The sequence below is a fragment of the Ipomoea nil genome, unplaced genomic scaffold (genome assembly GCF_001879475.1).
Source record: "Ipomoea nil cultivar Tokyo-kokei standard unplaced genomic scaffold, Asagao_1.1 scaffold2616, whole genome shotgun sequence".
Classification (NCBI taxonomy): domain Eukaryota; kingdom Viridiplantae; phylum Streptophyta; class Magnoliopsida; order Solanales; family Convolvulaceae; genus Ipomoea; species Ipomoea nil.
In genome coordinates, this window is record NW_017619044.1 from 386,433 (window position 1) to 409,799 (window position 23,367).

At 34.7% G+C, this 23,367-nt stretch overlaps 2 protein-coding genes across 4 annotated transcripts in view; one reads left to right on the top strand and one right to left on the bottom strand.

The window, feature by feature from the left end:
- LOC109154304 (putative late blight resistance protein homolog R1B-17) overlaps positions 1 to 15,702 on the bottom strand; it is a 32,373-nt gene extending 16,671 nt beyond the window's left edge. Inside the window, exons 1-4 of one of the 3 annotated variants that reach the window (XM_019302124.1) lie at positions 15,693 to 15,702; positions 12,322 to 12,328; positions 8,116 to 8,195; positions 1,372 to 3,660 (exon numbers count right to left, since the gene is read on the bottom strand). In XM_019302124.1, the coding sequence (XP_019157669.1) occupies positions 1,372 to 3,636 (2,265 nt within the window). In that variant the 5' untranslated portion in view covers positions 3,637 to 3,660; positions 8,116 to 8,195; positions 12,322 to 12,328; positions 15,693 to 15,702. Of the gene's footprint in view, positions 1 to 1,371; positions 3,661 to 8,115; positions 8,341 to 12,321; positions 12,329 to 15,692 lie in introns of those variants that run through there. The other 2 variants (XM_019302126.1, XM_019302125.1) reach the window with 2 other exon arrangements.
- Positions 15,703 to 16,491: 789 nt separating this feature from the next.
- On the top strand, positions 16,492 to 18,292 carry LOC109154282. Its single transcript, XM_019302108.1, has 3 exons — positions 16,492 to 17,019; positions 17,153 to 17,650; positions 17,717 to 18,292. The coding sequence occupies exons 1-3, from the start codon at positions 16,492 to 16,494 to the stop codon at positions 18,290 to 18,292; spliced, it is 1,602 nt and encodes a 533-aa protein (XP_019157653.1).
- The last annotated feature ends 5,075 nt before the right edge of the window (positions 18,293 to 23,367 follow it).

A 23,367-nucleotide genomic window follows, 5' to 3' on the forward strand; every position in this document is an offset into this window, starting at 1 on the left:
CGAATTACAACAAAGATGGAAATTAGGGGAGTCAAATTGGGGAAGTCGTGTGGAATTGATGACTCATGAGAACTACAGAGTCTACAACAAATTAGGTATTTGTCTATTTTAACTAATTCAAATATTTAATTTGAGTTTTTTTTTTTTGAAAGATTTAATTTGAATTTTTAATTTGAGTATTTGAGTATACAAGTAGTGTTGTTTACGAGTTACTGATTATGCAAAATTACAAATCAAATTTGTCAATTTGGGAATTTTTAATTCAGTCAATAAAAAGTTATCAAAGATGACAATTTGCAAGCATCAAACAATTTAGTTTTATTTTTTGTTCAAGCAGTGCAATTTAGTGAATTGACGCAAAAACGACAGATTTAACTCGTGTGCTACTGATTCTTCAATTCTTTTTTTTTTTTTTATATCATACAAACTCTAAAGTTCTTCAATCCTATTGACACGTAATTAAAATTACGTATTGTTTCACAATTTTTATTTATTGTGTTATTAACATGACTTCATAATTCTGCTTTTAGAATAATATATATTCAAGATTTTGTTTCTTGATTAATAATTTATTCATAGAGTTTTTAAATAAATTTTTATTTTGTTTCTTAGGATTTTATGTATTCTAGAAAATATTCATATGGGTTTGAGAAGCGTAAAAAGAAAAGAAAGATTGAGCAACTAACTCAATCTCAAAAGGGAGCTCTTGAAAAATTCAATACAACAAAAAACTCAAATAGATGAGCAAAAAGATAATGACAACGAAAAATTGTTAGAACTCTTCTATTTTAATTGGATATGTTGATATATCCACACATATTAAAATCAAAGACATTTGTTCTTGGTGACTGACATCAGGAGTACAATCTAATATCACTGAAAAATATTTTGCATCTTTGATTTTTTTGATGACTTTTGTTTTAACTGTAGTAGCAATCATAAGCATCAATTTGTTTTGAATCTTATGACCAAGATAATAATGGTGAATATCACGATTTCTAGCACGTAAAACATTATCTTGAATGATAGGATCAAACTCAGCCATCATTTCAATTAGACCCAAAAAATGAGATTAGGATGTACACATTTCAAGAGAGACTCAATGGATTAGCTTTAATCTCTATTGAAAATGAGATTTTAGAAGAAGTTGATATAAAAAAATTTGGTGGATGATTTTCGTCTAAGTGTGCACGGCGCATGTTACTTTTTAAATGAAATTTTAGATGTATTTTTTTATACAATATTTATATTATGAATTTTTGACACAACTTTTTGAATAACTATTATTTATATATAAAAATTACTTAAAAAGGGACCCAAATTAAAATATTGCACAGGACCCCAATTTTGATTGGAACGGCCCTGTGTCAACTTCTTAAGGTTTGGTGGAAAACCTGTTGGAAGACAAAAGCGCTCGACCCTTCCTACTTCAAACTTCAACTTCTCAAGTAGATGTAAATGCACAAGGCTCCCTAGATGGCTAGGCGCCAGTTGGCCTTCAATGAAAATCCCAAGTTCCCTTAGGTTTGGAACCATTCCGAAGTTTGGTTTTTTGTCGGAGCTAGCAACTTTCAACCAATAAAGAGTTTGTAGATCTTTTTTGACTAAGCAAGGGAGATACTGTGAACATCTCTTGTCAACATGCAAATGCCTCAATTGTGGCAAATCCAAAATATCACATGGCAATTGCAAATGACATTTTTCCATCCATGAAGTAACTATGAGAGTTACCAAATTCTTGAGCTTGAAAAATCGAAACTCGTAAAGAGAACCAATGGTACTTAGAGCCAAGTATCTCAAATGAACCAAGTCTGTTATTTCACAAGGCATGCCTTGTGAGCATTTAACTAATGATAAATCCAATACTCTTAGCAATTTCAAACATGGGTATACAAACCTGAATTTTGAATGGATTACATCTTTACCAAAGCAGAGAACATAATGAATTTCATTAGGACCACAATTCCCATAACTCGCTCGAGTGATTGGCCAATAACTTGTTTGACACCTTAACCAATGACTAGCCTTTAGAGCATGGTTGTCATTGATAATGCACAATGTATTCCCATCAATTGCTTCTCTCACACAAACCTCGTGCACTCGATCATGAATGCTACATGATTTAACTTTGCCGTCAATACTTAGCTCATTAATTTGAACAAGACTTCTATTAATGAGATCATGCAAGTAACTCTCTCCCACTTCTTCCAAACTCATATTGTTATGTGGCATTAAAAATCTCTCTGCAACCCATAAGTTGATTAATTTCTTAACAGAAATGTCACTGTCTTCTGGAAACACACCAAAATAATGAAAGCAATCCTTCAAATGACTTGGTAAGGACTTGTAGCTTAATGAAACTATTTTTGAAATTCTTTTGTTATTATCATATCTACCAACTCCATCCAATGTTCGGGCAACATCTCTCCATATTTCTAGTGACCCTTTTGTTGTCGCCAAAAGTCCGGAAACTAAAACAACTACTAGGGGTAATCCACCACAACCAAGAACAATGCGTTCCCCTATTGGGACACATTTACTGGGAAAACATAGGCTTTGCCTAAACACTTTCCTTGAAAATAATTCCCAACGATCCGAAAAAGTTTGATACCTCACTAGGTAGGGATTCATACTTAAGTATTCAGACACCTCTTTGAACCGAGTAGTTACTAAGATTCGGCTTCCATTAAAATTCTCTGGAAGATATTCTTGGATGGCATTCCATGCAGCAGTGGTCCATATATCATCCAGGAAAATTAAATACTTCTGGCCCATCAAACTTGTGTTTAATTTCTCTGCTATCTGAGCCTCATCTAAGTCGTAGATTTCACTAGTGATTGGTGAAATACAACGTAATAGACCAATGAGCATCTCTTTGAGGTTATGAACTTTAGACACAACTACCCATGCTCGAATGTGAAAGCTAGCAATAGTAATTGGATGTCCATATACTCTTTTGGCTAATGTAGTTTTTCCAATGCCTCCTTCCCCAACGAGTGGCATAGCTTGTAGTTTCAGCACATATTTCCGAAACTTGTCAATGTTATTATTCTTCAAAATGGTTAAAACTGGTCCCATGAAGTATGAATAGCAGAGCCGGTTAACTATCCTTTCTATATCAATGTCCAATCCTACAATCACTTCATTCTCAGTCTTTAAAGCATTTTGGTAGGTATCCCAAATTGTGATGTTCTGTTCCTCAGCCTCTAAAGCAGCTCTTCTTTCTTCCTCCAGGATCCGGTCTTTAAGTTCCTCAATATCTCTTACTATTCCTTTCAAGCGATGATGAATATCTTCACAAGGCTTAACTTCAGCACTCCCTACCCAGTAATCTCCAAAATATAATAGTCTCAGTTTAGATTGTATTTCGTTCTGTTTATATGTTCTAGCAACTTCAACTTGGACATCTGTATACAGTCTCCGAGCCATGGTGTCCCCGTCATTCATTTTCGTCTTACATTCCACCAAAAAGGCTTGCAGAAAATGGAGATTGTAAGACAACAACTTAATCGTTTCAAGCAGTGGCACCATCATTAATCCTTCAGCATTCAAACTTGAAAGTAGTTTGGGCTCCATAAGGTCTTGCTCTGCAGCCTCTACTATTTTGATTAGAGTGGTTACAGCATCAAAAGCCATTGAACTTCTCTATCTGAAGTGTTTCTGGAACGTAACTCATATCAGACTTATTAGTCTCAATTACGTACTTTACTGACCAAGAAATTAAATGGAATGATTATGACACTATATATTTAAAGTATATTCTTTTACTAGCGACACTTAATAACAACGTAACCATTAAAATTTAAAGCAAATATTAAATAAATATTAGTGACGGTTGAATAACCGCCAGGAAACACAATCATAGCAGTTTGTAATTGCCGTTAAATACCATATTTGATGTAGTGATTCAACAAAAAATGGAGCCATTACAAGTTTTTAATTTGTTTTTCAATTGTATGTACGTTGAAGGGCTATTATTATTTAAATTTTGAAGGCATATATATTGCATATAGAATCTCCTATATATGAATTGTTTGTATGACAATTTTTTAAATGTATTATATTGCAAATGAAAATAAAATTATTTTTACCGCTCTTACCAATATATATATATATATATATATATATATATATTATATATATAATATCACTGATCTCCCAAACAGAACCGAAGTCTTCGTGAATACATACATATATACAAACATATATAGATTAGTGATCATATGCAGGGCCGGTTTTTAAATTTTTGTGGCCCCGTTCTAGTAAATAAATGAGGCCCTATCAAAATCACAATCTTTAAAACCAAATACAGTATTTTTTTCTATAATAATAATAATAATAATAATAATAATAATAATAATAATAATAATAATAATAATAATAATAATAATAATAATAATAATGTAGTAAAATGTTGTTGTGCGCAAAGAAAAAACAAAAGACATATTATGAAATAAAGTACAATTATAACAATATAATAGTGTGCGCGCAATGCAAAAGGATTAAAAACAAAGAAAGATGTCTAATGCTAGTTACAAGTTTGAACCTTTAACCTCCAAATTGTAACACAATAAACACATATTTCTACCATATCTCAGTGGAGCCTTTTAAGTATAATTGAAAACTTTTATTCTTTATTTCTAAACTAGTTAGGTAAAAATTAAATATTGGGCCTTTTAAAATTTGAGGCCCTGTGCGGTAGCCCAGCTTGCACAGCCCAAAATCCGGCCCTGATCATATGAAACCACTCATCGCAAGAACATGAGAACTAATTAGGTGTATTAAAAAAGACAGATCTATGGATAAGATTAATTGAGGGGATTAAAAACATGCATGTGCATGTTAAGCATGTGTGCATATCAAGCATATCCCATGTTGCAGTGTTGCACACAACACATGCTTAATATACACAAATCATAACAGTCCATATGCACACACACGTTTTTAATTCCATCAATTAATCCCAACCACAAATCTGTCTTTATTAATGATCAGATTGGTTCTCATGTTCTTACCGGAGAGTGGTGAACATAACCCCCTCTCTATATATATAATTATCACACAATGAAAATGAGATAAATAAATATTATGAACATGGTTGAAGAAATAGTTAAGCGCTCCTTGAGCGCCTAGGCGGCGATTAATCAGCGCCTAGGCGCCCGTATATTTTTTATTTTATTTTATTTTTAAAAATTTGTTTAAAATTTTTTAATTTTATAAACTTGATAATCATAAACTATTTAATACTTTAATAGTTAAAACTAAAATATTAAATATTAATCTAAAAAACATTTACAGTTTGAACAAAGGTTATGTCGCTTGTGAGTTTGTTTGACATAGCTTATTTATAGCTTATAGCTTATTTCAAGCTACTAATAAGCTATAAGTTTTGTTTGATAATGTTTCCAAAATAATCTCGTAGCTCAAATAAGAGTTTAGGTAACGTTTCAAAATAAACTTGGAGTTTCCTAACTTTTTTTTTTTTCCATCTTTGTCATTGTTATTTTAAAGAAAATAACATCTTTTACCCTTTCCAATTAAAATTCTATTCTCTTCACCTTTATCTACAACTTTCACATCAATTATCATTATCATTATCATTACCATTACCATTAAACTAAGAGAGTTAGGCCTATAATGGATACAAAAAAAAAAAAAAAGGACGGTCAAATTTTTTAATCAAATGAATGACTCAGATTGATCAGATTTTAATTTTCCTTGAGATTTTCTAATTTATCTTTAATTATATGATTATCCGTTAACTTTTCCGTTAAATATTATCTTCTCCGTTAATTTATGTTAGTTCACCATTAACTTACTCATTGATTTCAATAAGAAAGGTCTTAGGTTTGAACCACATCTCAATCAAAGTTGGCATAATTAGTACTCTATTTTACTCTTATTAAATTAAAATAATAATTTAGTAGCTACAAAAAAAAATAATAAATATGCATTTCTTTAATTTAGAATTATGTGTCTACAATGTCTTTATTCAATAATAATAATAATAATAATAATAATAATAATAATAATAATAATAATAATAATAATAATAATAATTTAATAAAAGAAATAAAAAATAAAAATAAAAAAAAAACATATTGGGAGCCGAACGTTCGGCTCGCCTTAGTTTTGCCACTTTTTCCACATCGGTGGGAAAAGTGGCATGGGATCCTTGAGGCTCTTATAAAAGGAGCCTTAAGGCTCCAATTTAAAATTAAACTTGTCATTCGTTGATGGGCAAACAGTGAGCCAGCAAAACTAGCTCTTGTTATTCAATGAGTCAAAATGGCTCTATAGTAATTTTTTTTATTTATTATATAATATAGAGGTGTTTTGGGAAATCATTCTAAAAACGTTAAGTGAAAATATTGTAAATTGCAAAGTTTGTATTTCCAGTGGCTTTGAACAAATTGTTGTTTTAAACTGTTGAATAACCAAACACTTTCTTTAGCATTTTGATCTTTGGGTTACATCATATTTACCAATTGTCCAATATCTTTGGGTTACATTATAATTAATATTTTTAAATTTTTAGTAATTCATCTAAATTCCTTAATTAGAAATTTCTTTATGCATAATAATTTATTCAACAATAATGGTTGAACTAAATGAACACTGAGCAAAACACCTAACAGGGCGTTTGTTTGGAGGGAGGAATTACGTGGGAAAGGAATTGCAATTCCATGGGAGATGAATTACTGGGAATAAAGTGAGAATTTTAATTCTAGTGTTTGGTTTACAGGAATATAATTACTGGGAATTTCAATTTCAATGTTTGGTATACATGGAAATTGAAAAGGAATAAGTAGTATAAAGTTCAAAATGTTCATTGTTGTTGTGGTATTAATTTTAGGTTAAAAAAGGGGAGGGGTAATTTTGTCTCGTCACTAGTTTTTTTTCTTTCTAAAATCTCATGAATTAAAATCCTAGGGGGACATGAGATTTTAATTCCATGAAAATGGGGGAATTGCAATTCCTTCCAATCAAACTAAGGAATTTTATGGCCTTTGAAATTAGGTGAGAATTAAGTGGGAAAGGAATTTAAATTCCCTCCAACCAAACGTCCTGTAAAGGATTGGTACCGTTGATTCATTCATTGATCTGTATATATGTGCATTCATTAAATATATTAGAACCTTTTGCAACAGAAATACTTGGTTACTATTAAAAAAAAGCTTAGTAACAATTATAATACATCTCATATATTACATTGTATTCATATACTGTGAGTTATATACTTAAATAAACAAATTCGACACTAAATTACTTATGTATGAACTTTCTCATATATAATCTAATCTTGCATTGATATACTTTCAAATATTTATTCAATTATAAACATTGGGCATTAACTCATTCGCGCAATGCGCGTATAAAACTAGTTATTAGATAAAGGAGATTCGCAACAATATTGTTACTTCATTATAAAATGCTAGATCATTCTTCCAAATGTTGAACCCCAACCCTAAGGGGTCCCCACACTCCGACCCGACATAAGATGCTAGATCATGATTATGCTAATAGTTTTATTTCAAAATGTTAATTTTTTTAAGACAAAATGTTAAATTTTAATATATAAACAAACTAATTTAAATGTTATGAAAATGTCCTTTTTTTTTTCTTTTTTTTTTTTTTTTACATTTATCAAGCTTATCAAAAAGCTTATTTCACCAAACACTTTCAAGCATACCAGTTAGCTTTAACATCTCTTCAGTTTTTAGCTCATAGCTTGCTTTTCAGCTTTCAGCTTCTTTTCAACTTTCAGCTACTTTTTCAGCTAAGTTTGTCAAACATAGCCTGCGAAATAACCCATTTAATAAAGAAGGAACAATATCTAATCTATAGACTAGGCAACCTAGTGACTGTCTAGGAGGCCTAGGCGGTCAGCCCCTAGACGGCTAGACGGTCTAGTCGGCCTCCTAGCTACCCAACTACAATTAATCAGCGTCTAGGCGGGATTTTTGCAACCCTGATTATGAATTTAGTTAGTGAATAAATATGTAGCAGCAAAAGATAAAGGAATTGAGAGGGCAAAACGTGATGCTAAACTACATATGAAAGCAGAAAAGGATTGAGTGATGTTGGAGAAAATTATGAAACATATATGCATACCTTAATTAGGTTGATGAAGATGGATCGGAGATGGAGTTAAGGAATTGGGTTTGGGTAATATGAGATGAGATAGAGATGATCTGAGAAAATATGTAAACTTGAACTAATCTCAGCTGTTTCTGAATTGAGCGAGCAGAGATGAAATGAGTATATAGCAAGCAGAAATGGAGGATGAGAGTTGAGAGAGACTAGAGATCTGATCTTATCTGATGAATTATTGATGCTGGAAATTAAGGTCAACAGTCTACACCCAACCACCAAATCAAAAGTCAACTCATGGTATGATTGGTATCTTTGGATTTTTATTTTAAATTAATTTCATTTTGTCCTAGATTTATAAATAATACGGAGTATTTCACTTTTTAGTCTTTTTTTTTTTTTAAAAAACATCCTCTTTGGTCTTAATATTATTATTATAGCATGATTTTTTTTTTGTCATTTATCAACAAAACAATTTAAATGTTCTTAAATACAATGCCATTTTGGTCTTTAAATAATTTTTTTTCAATAAAAATAAAAATATTACGGGTTAACCCACTTTGTATTTAAAAAGTGATCGAAATTTATTTGTATTTAATTTTATTTCAATGATTTTTTTGACGAAAGATCAAATAATGATGTTTTAATTAAAAAATGACTAGAAATATACTATCACCTATAAATTTAAAATTAAAATAGAATTTGCTAGAATCACTCTTAAGTCATGATGAACTAGAAATGAAGAAGAAAAGAAGAGAGATACTCAGCATTATTGTGTAATCATTTGTTTTGTTACGAGAGGAGAAAAAGGAGGGAAAGCTCAGGCTTCTATACACGAGGAAATGTAGTTATAACAGCCAAAGAGGGAAAAGACAAGAGGACCCTTCAATGCCCTTCTAAAGCTTCAGAAACCTTTCTGCTTCATTAGCTTGGAACACCTCATCCTTTTTGCTTAATAGCTAAGCTCACTTCATCACCCCCCCCCCCCCCTCCCGGTAACTGGAGCATGAATATCCTGAAGGCCCAGCTTACAATGAAAAGTATCAAAAGCTGACTTTGGTAAGGCCTTAGCGAATCCATCAGCAACTTGTTTGAAAGATGGAACAGACAGAAGTTTAACCACACCTTCATTCACCTTCTGTTTGACAATGTGGCAATCTATTTCTACGTGTTTAGTACGTTCATGCATGGAAAACATGATTCTCACCAATAGCAATAGCAGATTGATTATCACAAAACAATGTAGTTGGACTGTCAAGATGTACCCTCAAATTTGCCAGCATGTAATTGAGCCATTGGATCTCACAAAGTGTTGAGGCTAAAGCCCTATATTCTGCCTCAGAAGATGACTTTGAGACAGTTGCTTGCTTCTTTGTTTTCCATGAGATTAAAGAGCTGTCAAGATAGATGCAAAAACCAGTTATGGACTTCCTAGTTTATGAGCAAGTGGCCCGACCAAAATCTGAATAGTTTGCAACTTCAACTGAGAATCCTTGTGATAAAACAAGCCTTTTCAGGAGATCCTTTGAGATACCTTAACACTCTGTGAGCAGCAATCAGATGTGTACTTCTAGGCTTATTAACAAATTGACTTAACTGTTGTACTGCATAGGAGATGTTTGGCCTAGTATTTGTTAAATATAAGAGCTTGCCCCCCCAACCTTCTATATATCTTAGGGCTGTCAAGTAATGCCCCTTCCATACTAGTGAGTTTCTGTCCTGCAGTGGCTGGTGTGCTTGCAGGTTTGGCTTCCAAAAAACCATTTTCTTCTAGAATCTCCAAAGTATATTTCCTTTTACAAAGATTAAGACCATCATGTGTTCTGAAAGCCTCCATGCCTAGAAAGTAACTCAGACTGCCAATATCTTTTATTTTGAAAGATCTGTCCAGCATTTGTTTTAGCTCTTTGATCTGAATTGGGTCTGTTCCTGCCACTAAAATATCATCAACATAGACAAGTAGGGCCATATAAGAATTTGGTGACACTTTGGTGAATAGGGATGGATCTGCCATGGATTGTTGAAAGCCATAATATTGCAAGGCTCCTCTCAATTTGGCATTCCATTGTCTACTGGCCTGCTTCAAGCCATACAAGGATCTCAGTAATTTGCATACTTGCTTAGGCTTATCACTGTGGAACCCAGGGGGCAAAAGCATGTAAACTTCCTCTTCTAGATCTCCATGTAGAAAGGCATTGTTGATGTCTAATTGTTGAACTTCCCACCCCATTGCAACAGCAACAGCCACAGCCAGAAATGTTCTTATGGTAGTTATTCTAGCTACAGGTGAGAAGGTCTCAATGTAGTCCACTCCAAATTGCTGAGTATAGCCCTTAGCTAGTAGCCTGGCTTTATACCTTTCTATGGATCCATCAGCCCTATGTTTCACCTTGTGCACCCACCTACAACCAATAGGTGTCTTCCCATTTGGTAAATCAGTCAATTCCCAGGTATTGTTTTCAACCAGGGCTTCTATCTCAGCCTGCATAGCTCTCCTCCATGGCTCTTGTTTTACTGCTTCATTGTAAGACTGTGGTTCATGTATAGATGAAATGACTGAGGCACATGTTTTATGGCTGGAAGACAGGCAGTCATAAGATATGACCTTATTCAGTGAGTGGGGAGAAGTCCTTTTGTGTAGCAGTCCTCCATCAACAGATTGGCAATAATAATCATGTAGCTTGGTGGGGATTTGTCTTGTCCTCCCATATCTTCTGGGCTCTAACTGTGGTGTCTCTTCAATTGGTAATCTCTCCTCCTCAGTTGATAATTATTCCTCAAACACAATATTATTGTTTGATTCAGTTAATGACTCATTCCCATCTTCATTTTCAGCAATAGTGTCAGTTTGCTCATCTTCAAGAATGCCTGGAGTAAAAATAGGATCATCATGCCTTTCTGTAGCTTCAAGTAAGGTGGCATCTATTTTAGTTGATATAGGAATGGAAGGTAAGCAAGGATTGAATGGTCCACTCCCATATGATTCATAACTGGTTTCTGAGGCCTTGTTCTTGAAAGGGTAGATGTGCTCATAGAAATGTACATCTCTAGATATAAAGATACAACCATCTGCCATGTCAGACAATATGTAACTGTTGATTCAAAATAACTTGTCAAATTCTGTGCAAAAAAGGGATTACCATATCCAAATAGAAATCAAAGATTCCTACTCCTATTTTGGTAAGGATTAACAAAAACCTTCTTAGGACCATCATATGACTCTTGGCATTATAAAAGCAGCTACTCATCAACACAAGAGCTCAAGCTTTCAAGATCTAATATTGTGAGGTACGAGAGTCATTGAGAAGAGATACCCAAATCACCTAGCAAGTAGTACATGTGTTTAGGTCTCAATAGTCCGATAGGAAAGACCAGTCTATTGTGTAATCTCAGGTTCCAAACAGTGTACTTTAAATATTAAGCTTTTAGTGGATTTAGGCAAATTCTCAAATTGAGAAATGCCTTGCAGATTATGGTTGTTTGCCCGAGCTGCGTTACAAATCGTTTGTGTTACAACGTCAGTTTTAACATCACTGTGTGCTGCGCTTATATATATATATATATATATTTCAATTGGTATCAGAGCCAAACTGCTTAAGTTACTAGCAGGATCCTAATGGAATTCCCAAGAGAAGGACTATCAAACAACAGGCCACCAGCCCTGATTGGCACAAATTTTTCCTCCTGGAAAGCCATAATGCAGATATACATCTTGGCACAAGGAGAATGTGTCTGGAATGTTATAGAAAACGAATGGAAAACTCCAGTTGATGATAAAGGAAATAGAAAACCTAAAATTGACTGGAGTGAAGAAGAAAGAACAGAATATGACTTCAACTCGAAGGCAATGAATGCAATCTATGGAGCTGTGAGCGAAGATACCTTCAAACTGATTGCCACCACTCGCATAGCCAAAATTGCGTGGAGTATATTATGTGAACATCATGAAGGGAACACATCTGTATGACAATCCAAATTACAGATGATACAGACAGAGTTTGAAAACTTGAAAATGGAAGAAGAAGAAAATATCACACAATTTAGTGCAAGAGTTTTGAGCATCTCTAGAGATGCATTCAATCTAGGCGAACCTATACCTGAACATAGGATCGTCAAAAAGGTACTACGTTCCCTACCTGGAAGATTCCTGATAAAAGTTACTTGAATTCAAGAGAACAAAGATTTGAATACCTACAAACTTAGTGATCTAATGGGAAACCTTCAAACCTATGAGCTTGAGATGTTACAAAACCAGAAAAATAATTGCAAAGGAATAACACTACAATCTAAACAAGAAGAGAGCTCAGAAACTGATACTGAAACCATGGAACAGTCAATCGTGCTATTGGACAAAGAATTTCAATCGAGTTCTCAAAAAGTTCAACAAATTTAGAAATAAAAACCCCTCGAATGGCCAAGGAAATTCCACAGTCAATCAAAAACCACGAAGTACGAAAAGAAGAGACAGATCATCTACAGAGGGAACACAGTGTTATGAGTGCAGAGGGTTTGGACACATCCAGTCAGAATGTCCAACATATCTTAAAAGAAAGAACAAAACATACATGAAAACATTAAGTGATGACTCAGACAGTGAAGAAGACACCAACACTAATTTCGTAGCATTTACCACAAATCATGAAAGTAACAACGGAGAAGATATACAAGAATTACTAGAGGCATATACTCAACTACATGCCAAATGGGAACAAATCATCAAAGTAAATCTAGAACTCGTGGAAGAAAATCAGTTTCTAAAAGATGAAAAAGATAGAGGAGAAAAACGATTCAAAGAAGCTCAAAATGAATTATTAGATTCCAAAAACAGAGAGGCCAAACTGCTACAGGAAATCAAGGTGCTAACTGAAAGGCCTAGGTCTCCAATCTCAACCTCCAGTGAAAGTCACCAAGCTGAAAATCCTGGAAGTGTCGCAACATCACTTTCAACATCGAAGAAGGATCAGATGCTATTATTGTCACAGATTGGGACACATAAAAGCGTACTGCTACAAGAGACAAAATGATCTCTATTACAGGGAAAACAACAGGGATTGGCCATCACAAAACAGAAATAATAGCAAGAAAATCTGGGTAAGAAAAGATCAAAATGTTGCATATACCTTTAAAACAAGCAAAGGACAAGATATATGGTATTTTGATAGCGGATGCTCAAGGCATATGACTGGAAACCCAGAAAATCTAGAAAACATTCAGTATAAGAGTGAAGGGTACGTCACCTTTGGAGATGGAGGAAAAGGTAAGATTATTGCAAGTGGGATCTTGAATGTACATGGGCTACCTAGATTGCCAAAAGTCTTCCTAGTACAAGGACTAAAAGCAAACTTGATTAGTATAAGCCAGCTATGTGAAGATGAACTAAAAGTGGAATTTTTAAAAGATAGCTGCAGTGTTCTCAACCAAAATCACGAATGTGTTATGATAGGAAAAAAGTCTACAAATAAATGCTACACATGGGACGGTGATTTAACCTGCCTACAAACAACTGTCAATCAAGCACAATTATGGCACCAACGGATGAGACACATAAACTTCCATGACATAAAAAAGGGGTTAAAGAAAGGAGCCTACCGAGGAGTTCCAACACTTGACATAGATGAAAATAAAAAGTGTGATGCATGACTTGAAAACAAAATCACACGAACAGCTCACAAGAATACCTTAGGAATACACACCTCCAGAATTCTAGAGTTACTCCACATGGATCTATTTGGACCCACTCAAACAGAAAGCATAGGAGGAAAAAGGTACGTTTATGTGACCGTTGATGATTACTCACGATTCACATGGGTAAACTTCCTTAGAGAGAAGTCCGAAGAGTTCACAACCTTCAAAACTCTCATCATCAAAATCCAAAACGAAAAGGATGGAAAAATAGGGGAAATCATCCGTTTAAGAAGTGATCATGGTAGAGAATTCGAGAACTCAAAATTCAAAGACTATTGCATAGAAAATGAGATTCATCATGAATTCTTCGCTCCAAAAACACCCAAACAGAATGGAGTGGTCGAACGGAAAAATCGAACTATCCAAGAAATGGCAAGAGTTCTCTTAAATCACAAAAAATTATCACCAAGGTTCTGGGCTGAAGCAGTAAACACCGCATGTTACTTGATCAATCGAGTATTCATACGAAAAGAAACCAACATGACACCCTATCAAATCTGGAAAGGAAAGACACCAAATATGAAACATACTCATGTGTTTGGCAGCAAATGTTATATATTAAAAGATAGAGAACCATTGGGAAAGTTTGTCATCAAAGGAGATGAAGGAATATTCCTAGGATATTCCTCAAATAGTAGGGCTTATCGAGTGTTCAACCTCAGAATAGACAGTGTCATGGAATCTATAAATGTAGTCATCAATGACACATCATCAGAAGATCTGACCACTGATGAAGAAGGACCAAGTGTTGTTGAAACAACAGTTTCAACACCACTGGAATAGAAATCTGAAACATAAACAACAGAGAAAGAGGAAACAAAACTCATTGAGGAAATTGAGGAAAGTCACACTACTGATAACACAAGGACACAGAAAAATCATCCATTAGAAAATATTATAGGAGGACTCAATGAAGGGATCAAAACTAGAGGAAAGAAACGAGATTATCAGAAAATAGAGGAAGGAGACTATTGCTACACCTCCAAAATAGAGCCCAAAAAACATTTCTGAAGCCTTAAAAGATGAGTTTTGGGTGGAAGCCATGCAAGAAGAGTTACAACAATTTGAAAGAAACAACGTCTGGGAACTAGTTCCTAAACCAGAAAAAGCCAACATCATCGGGACAAAATGGATCTACAAGAACAAAACAGATGAACAAGGAAACATAACAAGAAACAAAGCCCGACTAGTAGCACAAGGATACACACAAATTGAAGGGACAGATTTTGAGGAAACATTTGCCCCTGTAGCCAAAATTGAATCAATCCGGCTCCTCATAGCCGTAGCTTGCATACTGAAGATAAAACTATCAAATGGACGTAAAAACAGCATTCTTAAATGGCAATTTAAAAGAAGAAGTCTATGTTGCTCAACCGAAGGGGTTTGAGGAACCCCATCTTCCACAAAACGTGTTTAAACTCAACAAAGCTCTATATGGGCTAAAACAAGCACCACGGGTGTGGTTTGAACGACTCACTGAATTTCTAGTCAAAAAGGGCTACAAAAGAGGAAGTGTGGACAAAACCTTATTTGTCAAACACTATGGTCAAGACATTGTCATTGCCCAAATCTATGTTGATGACATAGTCTTTGGGTCAACATCCGAATGCCACAAAAATCAGTTCATCACTAACATGGAAGGAGAATTTGAGATGAGCATGGTTGGTGAACTACACTACTTCCTAGGTCTACAAATCAAACAACAAGATAATGGGATCTTTATATCACAAAGCAAATATGCAAAGAACCTAGTTAAAAGATTCAGACTAGAAGAAAGCAAAGTTGTCAGAACACCAGTTCCAACAACAGAAAGAATATCAAAGGATTCATAAGGAAGACAGGTTGAGCAAACCCTATATCGAAGCATGATAGGAGGCCTACTATATCTAACTGCAAGTAGGCCAAATCTAAACTTTGGAGTAGGAATTTGTGCTAGATATCAAGCCAATCATACTGAGCAACACCTAAAAGTAGTAAAGAGAATCATTAAATATGTCAAAGGAACTACCGACTTAGGAATATGGTATTCCTTCGATACTAATCATCACTTATCAGCTTATTATGATGTTGCTTGGGCAGGAAACATAGATGACAGGAAAAACACCTCAGGAGGATATTTTTTCCTAGGAACAAACCTGGTATCCTGGATAAGCAAAAAACAAAGTTCTATATCTTTATCAACAGCCGAGGCTGGATATATTGCAGCAGGAAGTTGTTGCACACAACTACTTTGGATGAAACAGATGCTAGAAGACTATGGAATACATCAATCGACTATGACAATTCATTGTGATAACAAAAGAGCCATAGATATTTCAAATAATCTAGTACAACACTCAAGAACAAAACACATCGATATCAGGCATCACTTCATAAGAGAGCAAGTAGAAGATGAAATCATCAATCTAACACACATTAACACAGAAAAACAACTAGCAGATATCTTAACAAAAGCACTTGACGGGAACAGATATGCAAAATTAAGGGCCGAAATAGGCCTGTGCATTTTATAAAGGCAAATAGAAACGTGGGCCGACTCTACATAGTCAAATAATAAAAAAAAAAAAAAAAAAAAAAAGGAGCCCATATCTCAACAATCAAAAAGCCCAAACCCGAGCCCACACATAAACAGCCCCAAATTAAAAATCAGGGTCGTCGTCTACCCAAAGCTATCCATCCACAATCTTCTCTCACACCACACAAAATCAAACAATGGTGAGAACTAGAAATCAAAGGAAAGGGAAGATACCTCGAAGAGGGGTCACCGACAGTTCACCACAGTACACCGGCACCGGAGCACCCTCAAACCCACTGTGCATCGAAGAAGAAAGCCCCAACACCGTCTTTATGGACCCGGTCCCAATCTCCCAAGTGCCATTCAATGAAATTCAAGAACAACAAGACACCACTCCAGGTAACCTAAACCTTGTTGTTGATTTGAATGAAGGAACTACGAATCCCCTACCCACTGCGGTAGATTTAGGGGATAACATCATCCAAGATCCGAATGATGATCTCTGCCAATTGATGTTTGCCCTAAAACAAGGAAGGGTTCCTCCCAACCTAGGAACAGAGGAAGAGTCCGAAGGAGACTCACAACCCAGCCCAATGAACACCGGACCCCCTATAAAAGGGGAAGAGGAAATTGCCCCTATATCAGACAGAGAACTGAGGAAAAGAAAAAGAATAGACCACTACGAAGGGGCAGATCCTAGGGCTAAAAAACCAAGTGACTTCCCAGTCAGAGCAAAACCACCCCGAAAATGTCCGAATATACCCCCTCCAAAGCCAAACAAACACAAAAAGTTGAAAAAGAAAAGGGAAGAGAAAGCAAAATTGGGTGCCTGATGAAATAGAAAAAGATACTAGTCAGGAAAGAGTCAAGACAAGGACTGGCAATCAAGAAAAGGGTAAAAGGAAATCAAATGCCAAAGAAAAAGGAAAACAGAAAGTGGTTGGTAGTGCTGACCTGTCAAAATTACCAAAACCCCACAACACAACCTTTTTGAGAAAAGAATCTGTGAGCTTATGGAAAAAGATTGTGGAGAAAAAGGTTATTAGCCAAAAATTACTCATCATTGACAAACTGGACAACTTTGAACAGATTCAAGAAATCTTGATCTCAAATCAACTCTTGGGGACAGTCACCAACATTGAACCCTATGATGAACAGGTCATCCAAGAATTCTACTGCAATCTCACTAAAAACACCACCACACCTAGCAGTCCTATGTACGGGAAAGTATATCTAAGGGGTAAGTTCTATGAGTTTCGGCCTAATATAATCAATAGTTACTTGGGAACAACTGAAACTGAGCAGTGTGTGCAAGTAACTAGTGAACAAGTTGCTCAAGAGCTCACAGCCGGGAATGTATGTTCCGAAAAGAACAAGATCAAGGCTGCCTCCTTGACATGAAAATATGCTATCCTTCAAAAGATAGCTCTTGTCAATTGGATGCCTTCCTTACATCTATCCACTGTCAAATGGACTCTGGCAGAACTACTGTACAAGATTGGGAAAGGAATCAAGTTCAACCTTGGAACCATCATCCATTCAAAGATAACCAATCTAGCAGAAAATACTGTGACAAACTCCTCCATAATCTTCCCAAATCTGATTTTTGCTATCTTGACAAAACAGGGCCTCAAAACCCATGGACCAAAAACCCAAGTCAATGCCATCAACACTACCATGAAACTGAAGAAAGGAGGGCACCGGAATGACTTGAAAAACACAGTGCCAAAAAACAATTCAACAGATCAGAAAAATCTGATAAACTACTTTGAAAGAAGACTGACTGAGCTACAAGCATCAGAAAAGCATGTCATAAGGATGCACATGGACATCAAAGAAGAGAAATCAGAAGTCCTTCAATGGCTAAAAGCCCTTAAACCAGAAGTTGAAGAAGAAAATGAAGAAGATAATGAGGAAGAAGAAGGCCAGGAAGAAGAAGACCAAGAGGATGAAAGCCAGGAGGATGTTGAAACCTCAGGTTCAACAGCCTCAAGTTGAAACAACTGCAAGTTTTTAGCAAAAAAGGGGGAGAAAAGCAGCACAGTGATGCTTGTCTGGGGTTAACAATTTACGCTCTCATATGCTCTTTTTTTGTATATGCAAATTTCCCCTGGAAAACTCTTTTTGTGTACATGCTACTGTGTATAGTTCTATTTCTACCATATATGCAGATTGACTCAGCTGTTCTCTGGCTACCATTTATTTTTGAGCTGACAAAGCAACAAAAACATATACAAAGAAAAGAGGATAATACCTCTAAGATTCAAGACAAACTGTTTTCAAAAGGGTAATCAACTAAGTGGGGGTCTTTTTTAGGCTCCTGGAAGATCAAAGTTTTTGCCAAAAATTTGACAAAGGGGGAGAATGTTGATTCAAAATAGCTTGTCAAATTTTGTGCAAAAAGGGATTACCATATCCAAATAGGAATCAAAGATTCCTACTCCTATTTTGGTAAGGATTAACAAAGCCTTCTTAGGACCATCATATGACTCTTGGCATTATAAAAGCAGCTACTCATCAACAAAAGAGCTCAAGCTTTCAAGATCTAATATTGTGAGGTACGAGTGATGGTCATATTTTACGCTCATATTTTAGGTACATCTTTATAATAATTTTACATTAGTTATTTATAATTATTTAATAATTATTTCATTTTAGAACTTAATTAATTAATTAATTAGGTAAATAAGTGTATTATAATAATATTTAGTTAGATTTAAGTTTTGAGTCCAATTTATAGTCCAACTTTACTTAATAATTTAAGTATTATTTTAAGTTAGGTTCAATTCATAGCAAAAAGACAAAACAAATTCAAACATTGTAATTATATTATTTCTTGTCTTCAATTCGTGTAGGATCTACAGCAAAGCAACGGAAAACTTTCGTCGACCAATTCATGCGGCAATAGCAGAAGACTCTTTGTGTGGCGCAAGAAAATAGGGAATGGGTGGTAGAGCATAGCTTAGGTTCATTTTTTAAATTGTATAAATAGTAGAACATTTTATTTTGTTAAACGTTCATTCTTCCCCTCTCGAATATTCTTTAAGGTTGTTATCAATGCCCATTCGCGGCTAATTTCTTGTTTGGTTTAGTGAATTGAAGCCCCGGAGTTCATTACGCTGTAAGGTTATTTATTTATTTTATTATATAATTTTTATGCATTTGGGTATTAAATATTCTTCTAAGTTATTTGATATAATTATTTGCTATATTAGATAATGTTGTGCTACAAATTATTCTAATATTCAGTAGCAACTGAGGTTAATTATTGACGGCTTAGTGATAATTGATTTCAGGAAGAATATTTTCCTAAATTAAATGCAACCGCTTGTGCTTGTGTTATTTAGTTTGTTGGTTTTCCTAGTTCCTATTGCTGCTATTAAATTAAATCTATAGCGCTTGTCTTAGGTTATTTAGTAGTTAGGGGTAATTAAACCGCTTGTGCTTTATTTACCTACAACTAAGGGAAAACAGAAATGAAATAATTTCACGACAAATATTCAATTGCATACTAATTACCTTTTGAATCAATGATCAGTGTTAAATTCCGGTGGTGGATCTTTACTAACCAAGGTTTTCTATTATAGGTGCTTTCAATATATTGTTTTCATAGCTTTATTCGTTTATTTTATTTGATTATCATCTTCATACCAAACCCCCCTTTACTTTAATTTGAGCACATACATTAAACTAGTTACTCCTCGTGGGATCGATCCTTACTCCCGCTACTACGTTTGTAAGGTTTTAATTTGGGAGCCTACGACAGCTCGCCAAATTTTGGCGCCGTTGCCGGGGAGACTTTCTTGTTTATTTTGTGTTCACTTATTTATTTGTTTATTTTATTTATTTATTTATTTATTTGTTTTTTTTAATCAAAAAGAATAATTTTCTTTTCTTTCAGTGCTTTTACATAAATGCTGCAATATATTTTCTCTTTTTTTATGCCTATAACCCGATCTGCTAATCAAAAAATCTTGCCGTACTATCCGGAAATTGAAAGAACTATACGCAGGTGGAAGAAACAAGCTTTGAGAAAATTTGAGTTTAGTGATCTGGCTACCAATTCTGCCAATTCTGATTTAGAAGAGGAACCCATGGCTCAAAATCGTACTTTAAAAGAGCTTGGAGCTCCAAATTTGGATCAGCAACCTTTATGCATTACTTTTCCTGCTCTGGATGCTAATGTACAATTTGAATTAAAATCTGGGTTAATTCATCTATTGCCTTCTTTTCATGGACTTGCAGGTGAAGATCCTCACAAGCACTTGAAGGAATTCCATGTGGTGTGTTCAAGTATGAAACCCACAGGGGTTACTGAAGAACAAATCAAGTTGAGAGCCTTCCCATTTTCTTTGAAAGATTCAGCGAAGGATTGGCTATATTATTTACCTTCTGGGAGCATCACCACATGGAATAACTTGAAAACAGTGTTCCTTGAAAAATATTTCCCAGCTTCAAGGGCGGCCAACATCAGAAAGGAAATATGTGGTATAAGGCAAAACAATGGAGAGTCCCTGTATGAATATTGGGAGCGTTTCAAGAAACTATGTGCAAGTTACCCACACCATCAAATTAGTGATCAATTACTCATTCAATACTTTTATGAAGGACTTTTTTCAATGGATAGAAGCATGATTGATGCCGCAAGCGGTGGTGCTTTAGTTGACAAGACACCAGACGATGCAAGAACTCTAATTGCAAACATGGCTGCAAATTCTCAACAGTTTGGCAATAGACTTGTCCAACCGTCTAAGCAAGTGAATGAGGTAAATATTTCTGCTCTTGAACAACAAATTTCTGGTTTAACTACTCTTGTTCGTCAATTAGCACTAGGCAATATGCAAACTGTAAAAGCATGTAGAATTTGCTCGGTAGTTGGGCACCAAACTGATGCCTGCCCAACTCTTCAAGAAGAACCTATTGAACATGTTAATATGGTTGGAGGTTTTCCTGGACAACCTCGAGGTAAGTATGATCCATTTTCTAATACATATAATCCTGGATGGAGGGATCACCCAAACCTTAGCTATGGGAACTCACAAGGGAACCAGTTTGTTCAGAATCGTTCTAATTTTCAACAGTATAGACAATCATTTCCTTCAAGACAACAACCAACCCAAAGCTCTAGCTCAAGTACGAACCTAGAAGATATTGTTAAATCTCTTGCTACTAACACTTTGCAGTTTCAACAAGAAACACAACTATTCCAACAAGAGACAAGAGCTAGTATTCAAGAAACAAATGCTAGTATTCAAAACTTGGAAAGACAAATGGGTCAACTAGCAACTACGGTTAGTCGGTTGGAAGCACAGAGTTCTGGCAAATTACCCTCTCAAACGGTTGTTAATCCTAAAGAGAATGTAAGTGCAATTAGTGTTGAAAGTATGTCGCTGGAAAAGAATGTTGATTTAAACAAGGAAATAAGTGCAGGAATCATTGTCAACAATAAAGAGAAGTCCCAAGGTAAGCTTTCTTCTTTTTCTGATTATGAACCAGTACCCCCATTTCCTCAAGCTCTTTTAGAACCAATAAGAGGAAACTCAAATAATGATCTGTATGAGACCTTTCGTGAATGTGATGCTAATAAACCACTTTTAGATTTTATAGAAAAAGTACCTCGCTATGCAAATTTTCTAAAAGAGTTATGCACTTTGAAAAATAAACGAAATAACAGAATTGAGGAAATGAAAGTGCATGAGAATGTCTCTATGGCTAGTCAAGACAATCTTCCTGAAAAGTGTAAAGATCCGGGTATGTTTACTATCCCGTGCATGATAAGTGGTGTGAAACTTGAAAATGCTATGTTAGATTTAGGAGCTTCTATTAATGTGATGCCATATTCTGTTTATAATTCGTTAAATCTTGGACCCCTGAGTAAATCTAGTATAGTAATTCAATTGGCTGATGGATCTACTACATATCCTAGGGGTGTGATTGAGGATTTGCTTGTTGAAGTTAATAACTTGGTTTTTCCTGCTGATTTTTATGTACTGGATATGGAAAATGATAATAAAATTTCTCATATTTTGTTAGGAAGACCATTCTTAAAAACTGCAAAAACGAAAATTGATATTCATAGTGGCATGCTTACAATGGAGTCTAATGGTAAATTTGTGAACTTTAATATTTATGATACCATGAGATCTCCTAGTGATGATAATTTTGCAATTTTTGTTGATTCCTTGAAACTTGTTAAATTTAATGCAATTGCTTCTATTGAAAATAAAGAAGAACCAAATAATAAATCATCTTTGAGTCCTAATCTGCATGAAGGGGCTGTTTCTTTGAATATTCATAATCATCGAAGGTACTCAAAAAGACGATGGAAATTTAAAGAAATATCATAAGTCGAGCCAACGACGATAAACAAAGGCGCTGCTTGGGAGGCAACCTAAGGTGTGTTTGTTCCATTTTTATTTTATTTTATTTTATTTTATTTTATTTTATTCCCTATTCTCATTCAATAACCCTTTTTCTGTGTTTTTTTTTCAACATTGGGGACAATGTTGATAATAAGTGTGGGGGAGGGAATTTAGTTTTATTATTTGTTTGCATATGTCAAAATTTTCAAAAATTTTCACAAATATTTTACTAGTATTTTATGCAAAATAAGTATTATTTTGAAAAACAAAATATTATATTTTCCTTTCTTGGAATTCATAACATGATTGAATAAATAGTTTGGCAAATTGTGATTAGTTTGTTAGCATTTCTTGTTTGATATGTAGTGGCTATATTAAGTAAGCAATAAACCTGTGAGTGTTTTGAGCCATTGACCGACACTTCGGTCTTATTTTCTTTCTATTGTGTGATTTCTTCCATAATTTTGTTTCTCTAGAACTTGCCTTGATTCTCTTTTAAATCTAATTAGACCATGCATGATTCAAGTGTGATTAAGGCCATTATTTGATTTTGAGCCCCACTAGCCAAATAACCGGTTTGTCCTATGATTTATTCCCCTTTGTTAACCACCTTGAGCTTCATGGCCATTCTTTTCTTTATCCTGAACCACATTACAAGCCTTTTATATCTAAAAATAATGCCTTCACCCAGCTGAATAACTAGTGGAGCAA